General features: G+C 40.7%; 1 protein-coding gene across 1 annotated transcript; it reads right to left on the bottom strand.

Annotated features, from left to right (window-relative positions):
- Positions 1-1,138: 1,138 nt before the first annotated feature.
- LOC133453068 (3-keto-steroid reductase/17-beta-hydroxysteroid dehydrogenase 7-like) lies at positions 1,139-15,830 on the bottom strand. The gene is made up of 9 exons (XM_061732922.1): positions 15,703-15,830; positions 11,150-11,353; positions 8,817-8,909; positions 8,611-8,725; positions 4,903-5,097; positions 4,081-4,185; positions 3,919-3,975; positions 3,717-3,815; positions 1,139-1,508 (listed from the first exon to the last, which is right to left on the bottom strand). The coding sequence occupies exons 1-9, from the start codon at positions 15,735-15,737 to the stop codon at positions 1,374-1,376; spliced, it is 1,038 nt and encodes a 345-aa protein (XP_061588906.1). The 5' UTR covers positions 15,738-15,830; the 3' UTR covers positions 1,139-1,373.
- Between the last annotated feature and the right edge of the window lie 1,217 nt (positions 15,831-17,047).

Below are 17,047 nucleotides of genomic sequence, written 5' to 3'. Positions count from 1 at the left end.
GACCAAAAACACAAAAAACAAATATGTCTGGAGCCGCAAAAAATGAAAATTATTGTATCAGCCTTAGAATGAAGGCAACACATGCTGCATGTTTCTATATTAGTTAGAACTGGGGGAAGATTTTTGTTTTTCATTATGCACTTCGAGAAAAAAGTCGAAATGTTGCGAAAAAATTGAAATGTCGAAAAAAAAGTCGCAATGTTGAGAAAAAAAGTTGAAATAGAGATTAATGTTGAAGTACAATCTTGAGAAAAAAGTCGAAATGTCGAGAAAAAAGTCGAAATGTCGAAAAAAAAGTCGAAATGTCGAGATTAATGTTGAAGTACAATTTTGGGAAAAAAGTCAAAATGTAGAGAAAAAAGTCAAAATGACGAGAAAAAAGTCAAAATGTCGAGATTAAAAAGGAAAGGAAAAAGGAAGGAAAAAAAGAAAAAAAAGGAAAAAAAGAAAAAAAAAAACAAGAAAAAAAGGAAAAGAGAGAGAGAAAAAAAAAAAGGGTTGCCGACCCCTGATTTAGACCAAACGAGATAGAACTTTTCTTTTTGTATTCTGGGGGAAAATGACAACTTTTCCATGATGTAAATTTCTGGGACAGTATCAATCCATTCTTCAATAGTGGCTGGTTCTACTTTTAACCATCTTCTTGTGACAGATTTCTTACTTGCTGCCAACAGTATACAGAGCATTTTTTTATCATCTGTACTCCAGTTATTAAACTGTATATGACCCAAATACATCGCTTCATATTTGAAGGGAACATTTACACAAAATATATCGTTGATACCGACTCTGCGTAACAGCAGACTTGATTTGTAGGGTTACCTGTGAAAAACTGACGTCAGCTTTATCCAGACTAGTCTGATTACTGTGGAGAAGTGAAAACACCACATACACATTGCACTTCTGCAAACGCACAGAACACAGGCATCCCTCTCACTGGGCTTATGCACGTGAGCTCAGCGCTCAGCTTAAGTTCTCATGTATTTTTGTGGCCACTGCAGCAGGCGGGGGTCGTTTACTGGGATGAAAGAAGCTATTTTCATGATTTGGTGCTGCCACCTCGTATGGACTGGACTTCAGATCAAATCACTGTTTGCTGTTTCATCAGTGCTGAAACTGTAGAAATAAATAAAACCCTTTTCAAGAGCTTGTTTGGTTTACAGTTGCAACTTTTAATAGGTTTCCCGTAGGTGCTAAGCTCATGTACAAACGTGGTTATCAGCTGGATTCATTCAAAAAACAAAAATTGAGACCAAACGGAGGTAGAAGAAGTAGATTTGTTTCATTTCAAAGAAATACATCATATTGATTAGTCCACTGTGCAAAGATGTAATGAATAAGAGCAGTGATAGTCTCCATTTAAAGTCTCTCTGCTACTCTATCTCATAGACATACTTCTGATAAGCTTTGTCATCAGCGTTTCTCTCGCTCAGTTTCCTCCTGACTGCTTTCTCAAGTTGAAGAAGTTTGGAAAAGAAGACCTCGGACATCTCGTCATCGATGTCCATCTGAAACATGAGCACAAAACACAGAAGACTCAGATCAGTTACATGGATATAAACCGTCTTACTGGACCGTAGGGTCAACATGACATCTGCTGCAAGGTCAAGATGCATATACATCTGACTTGAAAAGGTTTTACATTAATATGGCACGAACAATTCCTTTATGTATATATATGCAGACTGTTGTAAATAAAGGAATGAATAAATGAGCATATGTCGTTTTTTTCCCGTCCTGCACGTTTTAGATGTTTCACAGCCTGGCTCAGATTGATGGCTCGTCCAGACCTGAGCAGACCTCGACGACAAGTTCATGGGGCGATCCACTCATCTGAATGGGGCGTACTGAAGCAGGGAAACGTCTAAAACATGTAGGACAGAGGGCCCCGACCACCAGGGGCCTCATGTGCAAAAAGGTCGCCACACAAAAAAAAAATTGTGAATGCCGTTTTCCAAACTCACGGTCAGATGCTCCAAAGTCAACTTTGAGTAGATTCTATCACTTGACAGTGAAAAACCATAAAGTAGTGAAACTATATCCACTAGATCTCCTTAGGTAAAAGAGGGATTTGAAAAAAAAACAACTTCACGGTTGAACGCTAATGATTTAGACCCAAACAACGAAAGAAAACCATGTGTAACCTAAGTTTTTCAGATAAATGACACCTTGGAGTGATCCCCACAACCTAAACCCGAGGTAAACATTACATTTCAAGATGCAGCAATATCAAACTACAATGAAAAGATTCTGCATAACAAATAATGGAGTATGGCTATGGAACAGACCGAGTGTGGATCTGAGGCCACGTTTACACGTAGCCGGGTATTTACAAAAACGGATATTTTCCCCTCTACGTTTTCAAAAAAATCCTCGTTTACACGGACCCGCATGAAAACGCTGTTAACGTCATGCCAGCCAATCAGAATCCTGGAAAAACATCAACAAATGACACGTGTGTAACTTCCAGTTAAGGCTGATTTATGGTTCCGCGTTACACCAACGCAGAGCCTACGGCGTAAGGTACGCGGCGACGCGCACGTACGATGCGCGTCGCCGCGTACCCTACGCCGTCGATTTAACGCGGAACCATAATTCAGGCTTCATGCTGCTGGCTGACGCGCTCACAGGCTTGAATGAGCAGGAGGCTGGAAGGGGGGGTTACTTTTAAGTGTGACTTTAGAATATAAAACAGGTAAAATACAAGAAAATATTGACGGTGGCCAAACTAATTGTAAACACAGGTCGCACACATGACGCTGGTGAGTTTCTGGTGCATAATGTGACGTTCTGAAGCCTAAATCTCTGTTTTCCTCCGTTTTCCTCCGTTTAGACGCAAACGTGAAAACGGAGTTTTTGAAAATCTCCACTTTGGCCGGAGTTTTCAGAAATGATCGTTTTTGGGGGCTTTGAGCTGCGTTTACGTGTAAACGAACGGTCAAAACGCATGAAAACGCCTCCGTTTTTGCCCCGTGTAAACGGGGCCTGAAACAATGTCCAAGCATCAACCAGTTTAAAAACAAATAAATGATTTTTACAAGATACATGGAGGAGGGGGCTTGAGAGGGTTTTTGGTTGCTTTTGGGGAGGGGGGGCTCTGCCGTTGTTTGTTTATATATATATATATATATATATGGTTATATTGTATATATATATATATATATATATATATATATAAACATACACGTATATTGATATATTAATTTATAAATGGGTATATTTATATCAGTGCATATACAGGACTGTCTCAGAAAATTAGAATATTGTGAGAAAGTTCTTTATTTTCTGTAATGCAATTAAAAAAAACAAAAATGTCATACATTCTGGATTCATTACAAATCAACTGATATATTGCAAGCCTTTTATTATTTTAATATTACTGATTATGGCTTACAGTTTAAGATTAAGATTCCCAGAATATTCTAATTTTTTGAGATAGGATATTTGAGTTTTTCTAAACTTATATATATATATTATATATAATATAATATTAAAATAATAAAAGGCTTGCAATATTTCAGTTGATTTGTGATGAATCCAGACTGTATGACATTTTTGCATTACAGAAAATAAAGGACTTTATCACAATATTCAAATTTTCTGAGACAGTCCTGTATTTACATTTAAAAATGTGTATCAATGTATGATGTCCCTCTACATAAAAATAAGTGAAATGAGCAGTATCTGTGTGCACGGATTAGTGTGTATCTACTCACCTGTCGAGGTTGGGTGTAGTTTGTTCCAAGTCCTGACGTTAAACTGTGATACTTGGCTCTGGGATCCAGAGACTCTGGGGTCTGAAGGAACAGCCAGTGCTGTGAACGGCCAAAGCAGGAGTTCATGGTTATAGTGGATTCACTGTTGACATGTAAGTATTAAGAAATAAAGTCACTTGGAAGAGTAAAGCTGATAACATACGAGTGCCTCTGCCCCGTTGTATGGCGTAAGAGTGAAAGTGTTGGTGAAAATCCTAATCTGTTTGGGATGAAAGAGAAGCGCAGAATATCACCAGACGACCCGGACCTTATTCTAATGCTCGAACACACACATGCACAACATGACCGAATCAGCAGAACCCACCAGCCACATGACGGGCATGATGAGAGTCCAGAAGAAGGAGGGGAGGATCCCGTAGGTCAGGTTAGTCATCACCAGTCCCGGACATATCACAGATGAAAACAGACCCTGTCACAAGGAGAGGTTTTAGATCATGTTTTGGTTTTCGTGGACAATATTAAGCAAAAGGACTGGAATCTCTTGATGGGGAATAGGGCTGGGCGATATATCGAGATTTTAATATATATCGATATATTTTCAAACGCGATATGGTACGAGACAATATCGTTTATATCGATTAAAAAAAAATATATATTATTTTGATATAGCTTATTTTGTGACAAATTGACTTGAATGTTTTATTTGAGATTTGCACAAATGTTTTGTTATTTGCACAACTATCAACCTCAGTGGAAAAGTCTGCCTGTTACTGTCTACATTGTATTAATTGCACAGTGTATTTTAATTTAATTGTTATGCAGGAAAGGGATATTTGTTTTATTTTATTCAAGAAGCATTTTTATTCTATATATGCAGGCCGTTTATTTTTATACATTTTAATATTGTGCAGACCTCTGTTAATAAAGGAACCTGTGTGACATTTGGCACGAGGCTTTGTATTAAAACTGACAGTTTTTTTAAGGGTTTGCCTCAGAAAAAAATGAAGCTAACAGAGATGCTATGCTATAATGCTTTGGGGGAAACCTCAATTATGCGCACAGAAAAAATATCGATATATATCAAGTATCGCCATTCAGCTAGAAAATATCGAGATATGACTTTTAGTCAATATCGCCCAGCCCTAATGGGGAAACTTGCACAGTTGGTGGTTTCTGCAGGACACACCTGGCTGTTCTTGTGTCTGTTCAGCACCAGACTGAGCATGTCCGACGCGTACTTAGAAGAGCTGTAGGGCTCCGTCCCGCGTCTGTGCTCCATGTCCTCTATGCTGAAGGCAGAGCGGCGGGCGTTACTGGAAGACGTCCACACCACTCTGGATGTGTGACCCGGCCGACACAGAAGAGGCTCCAACTCCCTGATCTGGAACGGGGGCAACACGGGGACAGCAGGTTTACAAAAGGGAGAAAATAAATAATTACACACTGTAATCCTGTGTTGGACCACCTTTGGCTTTGATCAAGGCACACATGCATGCTGTGGCACCTCACCAACGTCTCCATATTCATTTGTATCCAGAGTTGCATTAATCTTTCGCTAATGGCGCTTTTCCACTAGTACCTACTCAGGTCGACTCAACTTGGCCTGGTTTCTTTTCCATAACAATTCAGCACCTGGAGCAGAAGTAGGAGGTTGGAGAGAAGCTGCTGTGACGTATTTGATTGTGTATCTAAACGAAGAAGACAACAACACTAAAGATGTACAGGACTGTCTGTGAAAATTAGAATATTGTGATAAAGTCCATTATTTTCTGTAATGAAAAAATGTCATACATTCTGGATTCATTACAAATCAACTGAAATATTGCAAGCCTTTTATTATTTTAATATTGCTGATCATGGTTACAGCTTAAGACAACTCAAATATCCTATCTCAAAAAATTAAATTATTCTGGGAATCTTAATCTTAAACTGTAAGGCCGCGTTCAGACTGCAGGCAAATCTGATTCATATCTGATTTCTTACTGTCCACACTGTTTTTAGCAAGTGTCCAGATCGGATCTGGCTCTGTTCAGACTGGGCCACATCATTGACTGATCTGACGGGTTGCCGTAGCAACGACGTCGTCACCCAGCGCGTGTATTGTGTGAAGTCATGTAATTGCGACATCAAAAACAATAACAATATGGAGCCAGCTCACATGCTGTTCCATACCTGTAAAGCTGGGCATACACTGCAATATTTTAATCGTATGAGACTGCCCCATCTCACTCTAATCCTCCCGCCGTCGCCCTGACGAGCTGCAGGTTCAGGCTCACAGCGCGACTGAAGGCTGATTTATGGTTCCGCGTTACACCAACGCAGACCTACGGCGTAGGGGACGCGGCGACCCGCACCGTACGTGGAAATACAGTCTTTTTTTCTGCTATTACATGATTTGTAATGTGAATTTGCAACACTTACAAATAATAGTTTTTGACGTGACATCAGAGATTGTACATGCTCTCTGTGAAAGGATGAGTAGCTCCACAACTGGAAATGGGCGGGTGGTTTGGAGCGTCTGGGACAGTCATATCCGATCTGAGTGTTTGGAGCTGTTCAGACTGAGACGCATCTGCCCAAATGCGATATGGATCGGATATGAAACTACCTCCCGGAGGTGGTTTCCATCTGGTTTGCAAAAATGGGATCTCATGCGGTTTGGGACTGTTCAGACTTCAAAAGAGTCATCCAGTTTCAATCTGGATGGGCTAAAAATCGGATATTGGCTGGCAGTCTGAACGCGGCCTAAGCCATAATCAGCAATATTAAAATAATAAAAAGGCTTGCAATATTTCAGTTGATTTGTAATGAATCCAGAATGTATGACATTTTTTTTTTTTTTTTAATAATTGCATTACAGAAAATAAGGAACTTTATCACAATATTCTAATTTTCTGAGACAGTCCTGTATGTGCTGCTGGGTCTGTGGCTTGTGTTTGATATCAAGTTAAAAAAATTAGACGCTTGAGAGAAGCTTCAAGCGGAGACGCTTTTAAATTTTTGTTTGTTTCGGTGCTGCTGAAAAGTCAGCTGGAGACGTGAGCAGATATGAAGTGACAGAGCTCCTGGTAGATCTGGTCGTTCCTTATCGCCGTCTAGATCCCTTTTCAATTCTCTCCTCAGCACCAGGTTTATGAACATCTGCACCTCAGAGTTGGATCATGAAACAGACTTTTGCTGCCATTGCCGGTTGAATAAAATGAACAAAAAGCCGCGAGTCGCTCTTTCACTGATTTCCTCCTCCTGACTCAGACGTCTGACTCCAACCCCCCGACCAATCGGTGGCTTGTAGTGTTATGATGTCAGATACAGATGCAAAACCGAGGTGAGGCGAGTCGGGCTGAGTAGGTACTAGTGGAAAAACGCCATAAGATCTTGTATCAGTGATGATCACATCCAAAAGTTTCTCAATGTGATCAATATTTGGACTCCCCTGATCATTAAATCCAGTGCAAATGGGGAGTAAGCGCCTCTTTTGAAACTGGTGTAAAAGCTTTGCACTACCCTCTTTCAGGATACAGCAAACATAGCATATCGTTAAGGTGGACGTAAAGATGGGGAGGCTGGATGACTTGACTCTGATCTGGGTCTGTGATGTCATAGTTCCCTGCAGACCTTAACTGTTCCCAGACTGAAACCTGTGAGAGCTACACCACTCAGAGCTAGGTGGCAGGATTGTGTTATATCTGTTTTTGAGTTGGAAGTGACTACAAACAGCCAGAAATAAGAAGACAAAGAATGAAAAGAATCAATCACTGATGCTCCTCTTTAAGGCTCCACAGCTGTTTTAGTCACCATAAGTTGTGCTCTCTCCAGATGTTAGTTAGTTCTTACTAATCCTATTAAACCTATTCCTGTAAACTATAATGTTTCACCAAGCGCTGACTAACCATCATTAGTCAGATTGTCTTTTTGGTTTTGCTTCACCGCTCTTCTCTGGATGTACAGTTCTGAACCTAAAATAGCTGGTTTCAGTGATCTCCTTGGTTGTTTTGTGTCCTTAATTCAGACTAATACTCTGACCACTGCAGTATCCGTCCAATATGCACATGTTTGCGTTGTTACATCCAGGTGGAGCCCACACTGGTGTTGTATTTAACTGGTTTCAACTAGAGCAGGGGTCGGCTCCAGAGCCGCATGCGGCTCTTTAGCGCTGCCCTAGTGGCTCCTGGAGCTTTAAAAAAAATGTTTGACCTTTTTTCCCTTTTTTTTCCTCTTTTTTCCTTTTCTTTCTTCTTTTTTCCAATTTTTTTCTTCTTTTTTCCTCTTTTTTCTTACTTTTTCCTTTCCTTTTTAATCTCATTTTGACTTTTTTTCTCGACATTTTGACTTTTTTCTCGACATTTAGACTTTTTTCTCAACATTTCGACTTTTGTCTCAAGATTGTACTTCAACATTAATCTTGATATTTCTACTTTTTTCTCGAAATTTCTACTTTTTTCTCAATATTTCGACTTTTTTCTCGACATTTCGACTTTTTTCTCGACATTTCGACTTTTGTCTCAAGATTGTACTTCAACATTAATCTTGACATTTCAACTTTTTTCTCAAAATTTCGACTTTTTTGTCGACATTTCGACTTTTTTCTTGACATTTCGACTTTTTTCTCTCACATGCAGCATGTGTTGTCTTCATTTTTTGCGGCTCCTGACATATTTGTTTTTTGGGTCCAATATGGCTCTTTCAACATTTTGGGTTGCCGACCCCTGAACTAGAGAAATCACTGCAAACTGGGGCATTATTACCACTGAAACAGAAGTTTCCATATTGTAGCTAAAACCTGTTTCTTTTACGACTTGATGCAAACAACTCTGCTGCACATGGCTGCTGTAATAAAACACTGAAAACTCTATTATGCTAAATTAAGTGAGTCTGCGTGCAGTTTGTGTCGTACCAGGAGAAAATGACCAAAAAGGTTAGTAGCAAAAACTTCCTGCAGGCCGTCCGAGTTGAGTCTGTCCTCCTGAGTTAAGATACCCTCAGCTGTGGCAAACATGTTGATAACGTTCCTGTGGCGGGACGCAGACCAGGGAAAAGGAGATTTCACTTGAAGGCAGCACCAAACAAATGAGGGTAAAGTGAGTCATGAGTTTGCGTTACCTGGAAAAAAGGCCTTTGAAAAACGCCCCGATGTCCACTGATGGGTTGGGCATAATCCCTGCGTTCAGGTACAGGAAGTCAATCTGGGCGTACCTGTGGAGACACACATGAGCGTTAGGAACCAGCAGAGGTGTCTTCAGTATTCACATTCATTACTCAGGTAGAAGTATAGATACTAGAGCTTAAAAATACTCCTGTAGAAGTTGAAGTATCAACTCAAGTTTTTTACTCAAGTAAAAGTATAAAAGTACTGTTTTCAAAACTACTTAAAGTATAAAAGTAAAAGTAATGTAAGGGGGAAAAAGCCATTAAGGACAAAAGCCATTGAAAATGAATGTATCTTAGTATAATGCAAATATCTTAAAGAACCATATATGTGTACTATTGAGCATTAACATGTGTTTCAGAGAGCAGCAGATATGATGACTAGTTGCCTATAAGTATTGTAATGGTGCAAAAAGTCAAACTTCAGAGACATGTTATCATTTATCCTAACCTTTATTGGAACGTACATCCAAGTTTAGTTGCAGGAATCTGAGGGAACGGATGTAAGAACAAAACTGGACAAGAACATCTGAAACAACCACAACCAAATTCACTCTATCTGGATGGAGCAATTTAACTGGATAGTTTTTATTTAAAGGCCGAAATGAAATAACAAGTAACGAGGCTGTTTTTAAAATGTAAGGAGTAAAAAGTACAGATAATTGCGTGAAAATGTAAGGAGTAAAAGTAAAAAGTCGTCTGAAAAATAATTACTCCAGTGAAGTATAGATAACCAAAATTTCTACTTAAGTAAGGTAACGAAGTATTTGTACTTCGTTACTCGACACCTCTGGGGACCAGCAGGCATCTCGGGACTAAACCCAAATTAAAAGAAGTGCTTCCAATTTTGTGGTAAATGTAGGACAGTCATTAATTTCAGCCAAAATTTCAGTTAATTACCTTGGATGTGTATTAGATAATAGTCTGTCAGATGATGGCATGGCCAGCAAAGCACTCACCAAGATTAATAACAGAGTAAAGTTCCTGTCCAGGAAAGCCGATTTATTAGACACCTTTACTTTTAAAAACACTGGCTGGAGCATTGGTTTTATGTCACTGTGATTATGCTGCCACCTTCTGGTACAGTAGTTCGGCGCAGAGTCTTAAAAACAAGTTGCAAACCGCTCAAAATAAATTAGTCAGTCATTTTAAAACTACATCCTCGTACTCATTTGGAAAACGCTCATTTTAAATGAGTAAATTTCTTAAATATTAAACAGAAGGTGGTGCAGACCAAAATGGTCATTGCACATAAAATAGTAAACAGAACCGCGCCTCTGGGAACTTGCTGACCTTTTTAACCCCGTGAGAGCCGTGCACACACACAACACTAGACGCAGCCTGTTACATTTCGTTCCTTTGAGCATTAAAAATAATTTCGGTAAAAACACTTTTTCACATACGGCAACATGTCTCTGGAATGAGCTGCGCACCTCCCTCAAACTGATCTCAAATGAGAGGAGCTTTAAATTTCACCTGAAATTACACCTGTCCACTTGACATCTGTGTTTTATCTTTCTGTGGTTTGATCTGTGTTGTACGACGGAGTATTAGGGCCAAACTAAGACAAAAAAAAAGGAAATTACGAAAATAAAGTCGTAGAATTACCAGAATAAAGTCATAGTGTTGTAGGAATAAAGTCGTAATATTACAAGAATAGAGTCGTAATATATAATATAATATATAAATATAACTTCACAAGATATTCCCCATTTTAACACAGGGAGAAGATGCTCTTCCTGTTAGAGTTCTCATAAATTACCACTTTATTCTCGTAATGTTACGACTTTATTCTCATAATGTTACGACTTTATTCTATTACGACTTTATTCTCGTAATGTTACGACTTTATTCTCGTAATGTTATGACTATATTCTCGTAATGTTACAACTTTATTCTCATTATATTATGACTTTATTTTCGTAATTTCAATTTTTTTTTTGTCTTAGTTTGGCCCTCATTCTCCGTCGTAGTGTTGAATGTTTCTGTGTTTTTAGTTGTGTTTTGTCTTGTTTTTTTATGGAGGAGCCAATAGTAAACAAACATCATATTTGTCGACACCTGCATTTTTCGTCAGCTTTTACAAACATTGAGGACCGCAATGGAAATAAACCCGTTGGCTTTATTGTGTGACAGTTTTTATCATTAATGTATGTGAGACTGCAATGCAGTTATTCGTGTATTTTTTTTTTAAAGTTTGTCTAATCAATCAATCAATGAATCAAAGCAGAGCTGGGTGTGAGAGCAACAGGACGGCGGGACGGTCAGCGGCGATGAGGGCGTCTCACCTGGCCTTGACCTCCTCGGCGGCGCTGATCACCGAGCTGGCACAGCCCACGTCCAGGCGGAGCAGGTCGACCCGGGCGCCGGCGTGAGACGCTAGCAGGGCGGCGCGGGCCGCCTGGGCCCTCTGCATGTTCCTGCAGGCCAGACACAGCCGGACCTGACTGTCCTGGGTCAGCAAGCGCTCGCACAGGGCCAGGCCGATGCCGCTGCACACACACACACACACACAGGGACACACACACACACACACACAAACAGATGATCCACTGTCATCTTCTCAGATTAAAGGAATCCGTTTGTGAAGGACTAGTTCAGAGTTATTATTGGAGAGGAAGTAATGAGGGCTCATGTAAAGCCTTTATGTTTAATAGTCAAAGTCAAAGTCAAAGTAGCTTTATTATCGATTCATCACATGTCAGACATACAAGGAATCGAGAGGACGTTTCCCACTTCCCTCGGTGAAACATATAAAGTGCGCAGGCACAGGCAAAACAGATAAAGATTTAAAAAAGATAAAGATTTAAAAAAGAGTTCACATGAATAAATACAACACAACACAGACATTTACTGGAACTGACCTGACTGCAAAAGGCAAAAATTTTTTTTGTGCAGTATGTAAAACAGTTTTATAAATATATATTAAAAACAGTGAGCAGTAAATTAAGTGAATTTAAAGTGACACAGTGGTGATATTAAAAGAGGCAGTAATACTACTTAATACTTTTAATGTAAGATTTTATTTTATTTACTTGTTTCCTCCGTCGAGTTAACTTAAAGAGCATATTGCAGGTTGGAGACCCCTGTGAATCAATGTGTAGGAAAATAATGTAGGAACTGAATTTTCATTGAAATACGCATAAATATATACTACAGTGACCTCCGGAGTTGTTTTTGTGAGAGTATTTTACTTCCACATCTGAAAAAGCTGAACCGGAAGTGACGTGGCACCAGGGAGCGCGGTGAATTCAACAATAGGAAAAATAATGGATCTTAATGTTAGTTGTGACACTGAAGAGGTTGTGAATGTGTATTCACACCAATATGACGGGCCACAGCCTTATAATTACGTTACCCGTTAGTCCCCCCACGTTCTTTTGATTGACAGCTGAAACTCGCTTTTTAAAAGGCTGATTTATGTGTCCGCGTTACACCAACGCAGACCCTACGGCGTAGGTTACACAGCGACGCACAGAACGCTGCGTGCGCCGCGTACCCTACACCGTAGGCTACGCCGTCGATTTTACGCGGAACCATAAATCCGCCTTTATTCACTGCAGCACTCCTGCTCCGTGCTCCTGAAAGAAACTCCGAAAATAACTCCTTAAAAACGGGTGAGTACTTGTAATCTGTCTACGTTTGTACTTTCTAAACAGAAAACTGGCTTATTATCTTCTCTTTTTTCTGATTAAAAGCATCCGAAATAGCTGGGTATTTTTAAAACCGAATATTTCCCCGTATTTCCCCCCGTTCGTTTATCCACATTACATCTTTGTTAAAAAAAAAAAAACCTTCCACACATAAACGAAGATCTGCGTTTTCGACCACATTCATAAGCTATTCTAACCTGTAGATCATCTGGTCTTCCGGCCTCCGGGCCGCCTCTGCGGCGCAGTTACCCCGAGATCCGCGCCTCCTCCTCGGGTAACGAGCTGGAGTCCCCCGGTGTCCGCCGCGGAGCTGCCGTGTTAATCGACGCAGCCCAGCTGCAGCCCTGCTGCGCGCCACCGCGTACCCTACGGCGTAGGCTCCGCGTCGGTGTAACGGTGTCAAGAGCAGAGACCATTTATTTAATAAATAGCTTGGAGGACAGATGGTGGATCATCTGCAGTTCTGGGTCGCACGTTAGACGTCAGACTCAGAGCAGATTTGTTGTTGTTTTGGAGCATAATGTGACATTGGAAAACGCAGAACTGCTCTCTGTCTCTGTCTACACCAGGTCTACACGAATCTACATAAACAGAGTTTTCAAAAATCTTCACTTTGCCTGGAGTTTTTTTAAACATTCGTTTATTTGTGTTTTCATGTGGATGACAGGTCCAAACGTAGGAAAATATCTTTGGTTTAGCAGATACCCGGCTACGTGTGTACGGGGTCTGGGCAGTCAGATGGGGCAGAGCTGTGGAGACGTCTCCCTCCCGCTGCGTCATATGACGCGGTGTTCGAAAAAGAAAGCGTTTGTAGGAGCTTGGCTAAAACCAGCCACTTTTTCCTCTGAATACGTGCCCTTATGTCTTGTAAAACATATTAAATCCTACATTAACTTCTCACATAGTCATTTTCACATAAGGTCAGGTATCATTTTTGAAAAAATTCTAACCTGCAATATGCTCTTTAAAAGGGACCTATTATGGCATCTAATACCTATTTTAAACAGGCCTTGAATGTCTTAAAAACAAGCTTTTGATTGTTTTTGCTAAATAAATTAGAAATTCAGCCTCTGAGCCATGTCTTTATCTTCCCATTCTCTAACCTCATTATCTATGCAGGATTCTGAGTGGGCGGGGCTATGATAATGAGGCTCTGTGCTGATTGGCTGCCTGAATGACACGATGCACCGCTACGAAAAAATGGCGGAAGCTCCGGCCGGTGGAGTTAGTTGTGGGAGTGGTTTCACACATCGGAAGCCAACCGATGCAAATTGCATTTTCGTTACGTAACGACGGGAGCAGAATCTTATTGGCTCGTAGAAGCCACATCACACTGGATGGCTCATCCGGGCGACTGTACAGACACTGCAGAATTTGGCTGCTTTCCTCCTTCTCTGGCTGAGGGGAGACCACTTTATATATGTTAAAGCAAGAAAAAATGTGTTTTTCATAATAGGTCCCCTTTAATATTCATGATTTTAAACCTTGTGTTATAGAATGCATTTGTCGACATCTTAATTAACCACAACATTAGTAATAACTACATAAGTTAACACGTTTACAGGAGTTTAATTCAGTTTAAGAGAGAAAAATAAGCTTTTTATTCCGTCTACCAACAGGCAGCACACTGCTCCCTTCGTTAAAACACTAACTTTACGTTTAGATCTCGGTGTAGCTGGTGAATATCCCCCCTTAAGGCTGAATTATGCTTCTGCGTCAAAACGACGCCGTGCCTACGGCGTGTGGTTTTTGTACACGCAGAGGACACGCCGTCACATGCGCCGTCAGTGACGTGCACCTCCCGAAAATTGTAACTACGCGTCGAGGAGACGCCGACCACACGCAGACCGAGAGGGCTGTGATTGGTTCGTTTGAAAGCGAAGCATTTCCGGTTTCCGGTTTGAATCAGTAGTGAACTTCCAGGGCTTTTTTCTTCGTTTATGTGTGATTTCTTTTGTTTTTGTTTTTTGCACAATAGTTGTCCTTATTTCTTTGATTTACTGTGACCGGAAAAAGTCGGATAAACCATTCAGAAAAAGATCGCTAACTAGTGGCCGCGGGGGGTACTGCACCGCGACCAAATGGAGAGACGGAGAACTCTGAACGATTCGTGACGGCGTCACGACTGCGCCGTGTGCTCTGCGTGTGTGTGACGCAGAAGCATATTTCAGCCTTTATGAACACTACCTCAGACTGTTGCACCTATCACTTTATCTATTGCTGCTGCTTTTCCTGCTATATTACACATTGTGTACTGTGAGCGTGGAGATACTGTATGTATGGTTGTGTGGGTGGGGGTGATGAGAGAGGTTGAAGGGAGTGAGTAGTGTGTGTATGTCTGTCCGGGGGATGTCCGTCATACGTTGTATTTATTAGTAGTTTTATTTATTTTATTTTAAAGCACTGATTGGAGTAGCACTTTAAATTTTGTTGTGTTGATACACTGTATGTAATACAATGACAAATAAAGCTTCTACTCTATTCTAAATCTGACAGGTGAGTCACGCCTCCTTTAACACCAGCTGATAAATGAGGGGTCACACACACCATGTTGTTACTGATGTAGGTGAAAGGAATCGCTGAAACATGTCAGATATTTAAATAACCTAAAAATGTCTTGTCTGACAAAGAATGAGCAAAAATAAATTGTAAAGCCATGGACAAAATTAACTTTAAATCATGGAGTTCTAGATTATGGATGGATCATTTTATTCATCTTGGTGAGAATTTACGTACTGTATAAACAAAGACCACTTTATTCATCTATACAGGTCACTTATGAACAGTTATAGGGCCGTATCAAACCTCCACTTTCTTAATAAAATCATAGAAAAAGCTTTTTTTTTCCAACAGCTGTATAACCTCCTACAGCCTGAATTATGGTTCTGCGTTAAGTCGACGCAGAGCCTACGGCGAAGGATACGGGCGACGCGTACCTTACGGTCCGTGTCGCCGCGTACCATACGCCGTCGATTTAACGCAGAACCATAAATCAGCCTTAACAAAAACGTATGTTCTCCAGTCAGGTTTCTGTCCACATCCCAGCACTGAGACAGCTATACCAAAGGTCCTTGATGAGATCCACTCCAATACGGTTAGTGGCAACACTTCAATGTCTTTTCTGGTCTTACTGCATCTCAGTGCTGCACTCAACTCGGTTGACCGTACGGTCGGCCCGCTCAGCTCACCTGTTGGCTCCGGTGACCAGGACGACTCTCTCCATGGTGCGGACGGGCCGCCTCCCCGTCAGGGAGCTGCTTTAAGCAGCGGCCCATCGTCCGATCCCGCCCCCAGTGGCGTGACGGGACGGACGCGAGCGGCCGACCAATCAGCGCTCAGTACGGGGCGCAACGAGGTCCAAGCCAAGCCAGAGGGAAAAAGGAAACGCTTTACGTCATTAGGGATATTAGGGCACGGGCAGTGTGTTTATTTATGTGTCATTTGCTGTGAACACACTGCAAAAACTCAAAATCTTACCGAGAATATTTGTCTTATTTCTAGTTAAAATGTCTCATTTTTAATCAAAAAATCTCAACAAGTCTCAACAAGTCATTACCAGAAAAATAACTTATTTGACAATTTTCACCTGTTTCAAGTAAATTTTCACTTGAAATAAGTAGAAAAATCTGCCAGTGGAACAAGAATTATCTTCTCACTGCAAGCAAAAAAATCTTGTTCCCCTGGCAGATTTTTTCTACTTATTTTAAGTGAAAGTCTACTTGAAACAGGTGAAAATTGTCAAATAACAAATTATTTTTCTGGTAATGACACTTGTTTTAAGTGTAATGAGATTTGTTTGACTAAAAATGAGACATTTTAACTAGAAATAAGACAAATATTCTTGTTAAGATTTTGAGTTTTTGCAGTGCAGTTTCTAGGTTCCGTTGTTCTAGGTTCTATGTCTCTCGGCTGGCCTGGGAACGCCTCGGACTCCCCCCGGAAGAGCTGGAGGAGGTGTCTGGGGTGAGGGAAGTCTGGGCATCCCTGCTGAGGCTGCTGCCCCCGCGACCCGGTAACGGATAAAGCGGGAGAAGATGAGATGAGCTGAGTTTCTAGGTTGACTATTCAATTCAATTTTATTTATATAGCGTCTATTACAACATATAATATATAAAAAAAATCGTGCTTGCTGGTGATGGAAACAAGATTGATGGAACCGGGACCAGAATACCTCACTGTGATTATCATGACCAGCATCTCAGGTGTAACAGGGCTGTAAAAATCTTTATAGGTCAAATGCACATAAGCGACATGGACACTCGCCTCCCCGGAAATCAGAGCTCTAAAGTGAAGGGTGAGATAATGAGTGGAAAAAGTGATAAAAAAAAAACAAAAGCCAGCGATTAACCCTTTGTATCACCACAAGGTTCACATTTACACATACTGAATATTAAAATCACTGATCGTCCTCTTTGTGAATTTTATTTGGACTGAGGTTGATCACCGCAGTGTCCGGTGAAAACGCCTGTAAGCAACATGGACAGTCGAGTGATTGAGTTTTGGCAAGCAATTTCTGAGCTATTTGAGTCATAG

This window comes from Cololabis saira, chromosome 10, assembly GCF_033807715.1.
Source record: "Cololabis saira isolate AMF1-May2022 chromosome 10, fColSai1.1, whole genome shotgun sequence".
In the NCBI taxonomy this organism is placed as follows: domain Eukaryota; kingdom Metazoa; phylum Chordata; class Actinopteri; order Beloniformes; family Belonidae; genus Cololabis; species Cololabis saira.
Note: the sequence above shows the minus strand (reverse complement) of the source record. Positions and strands in the feature narration are given on the sequence as shown.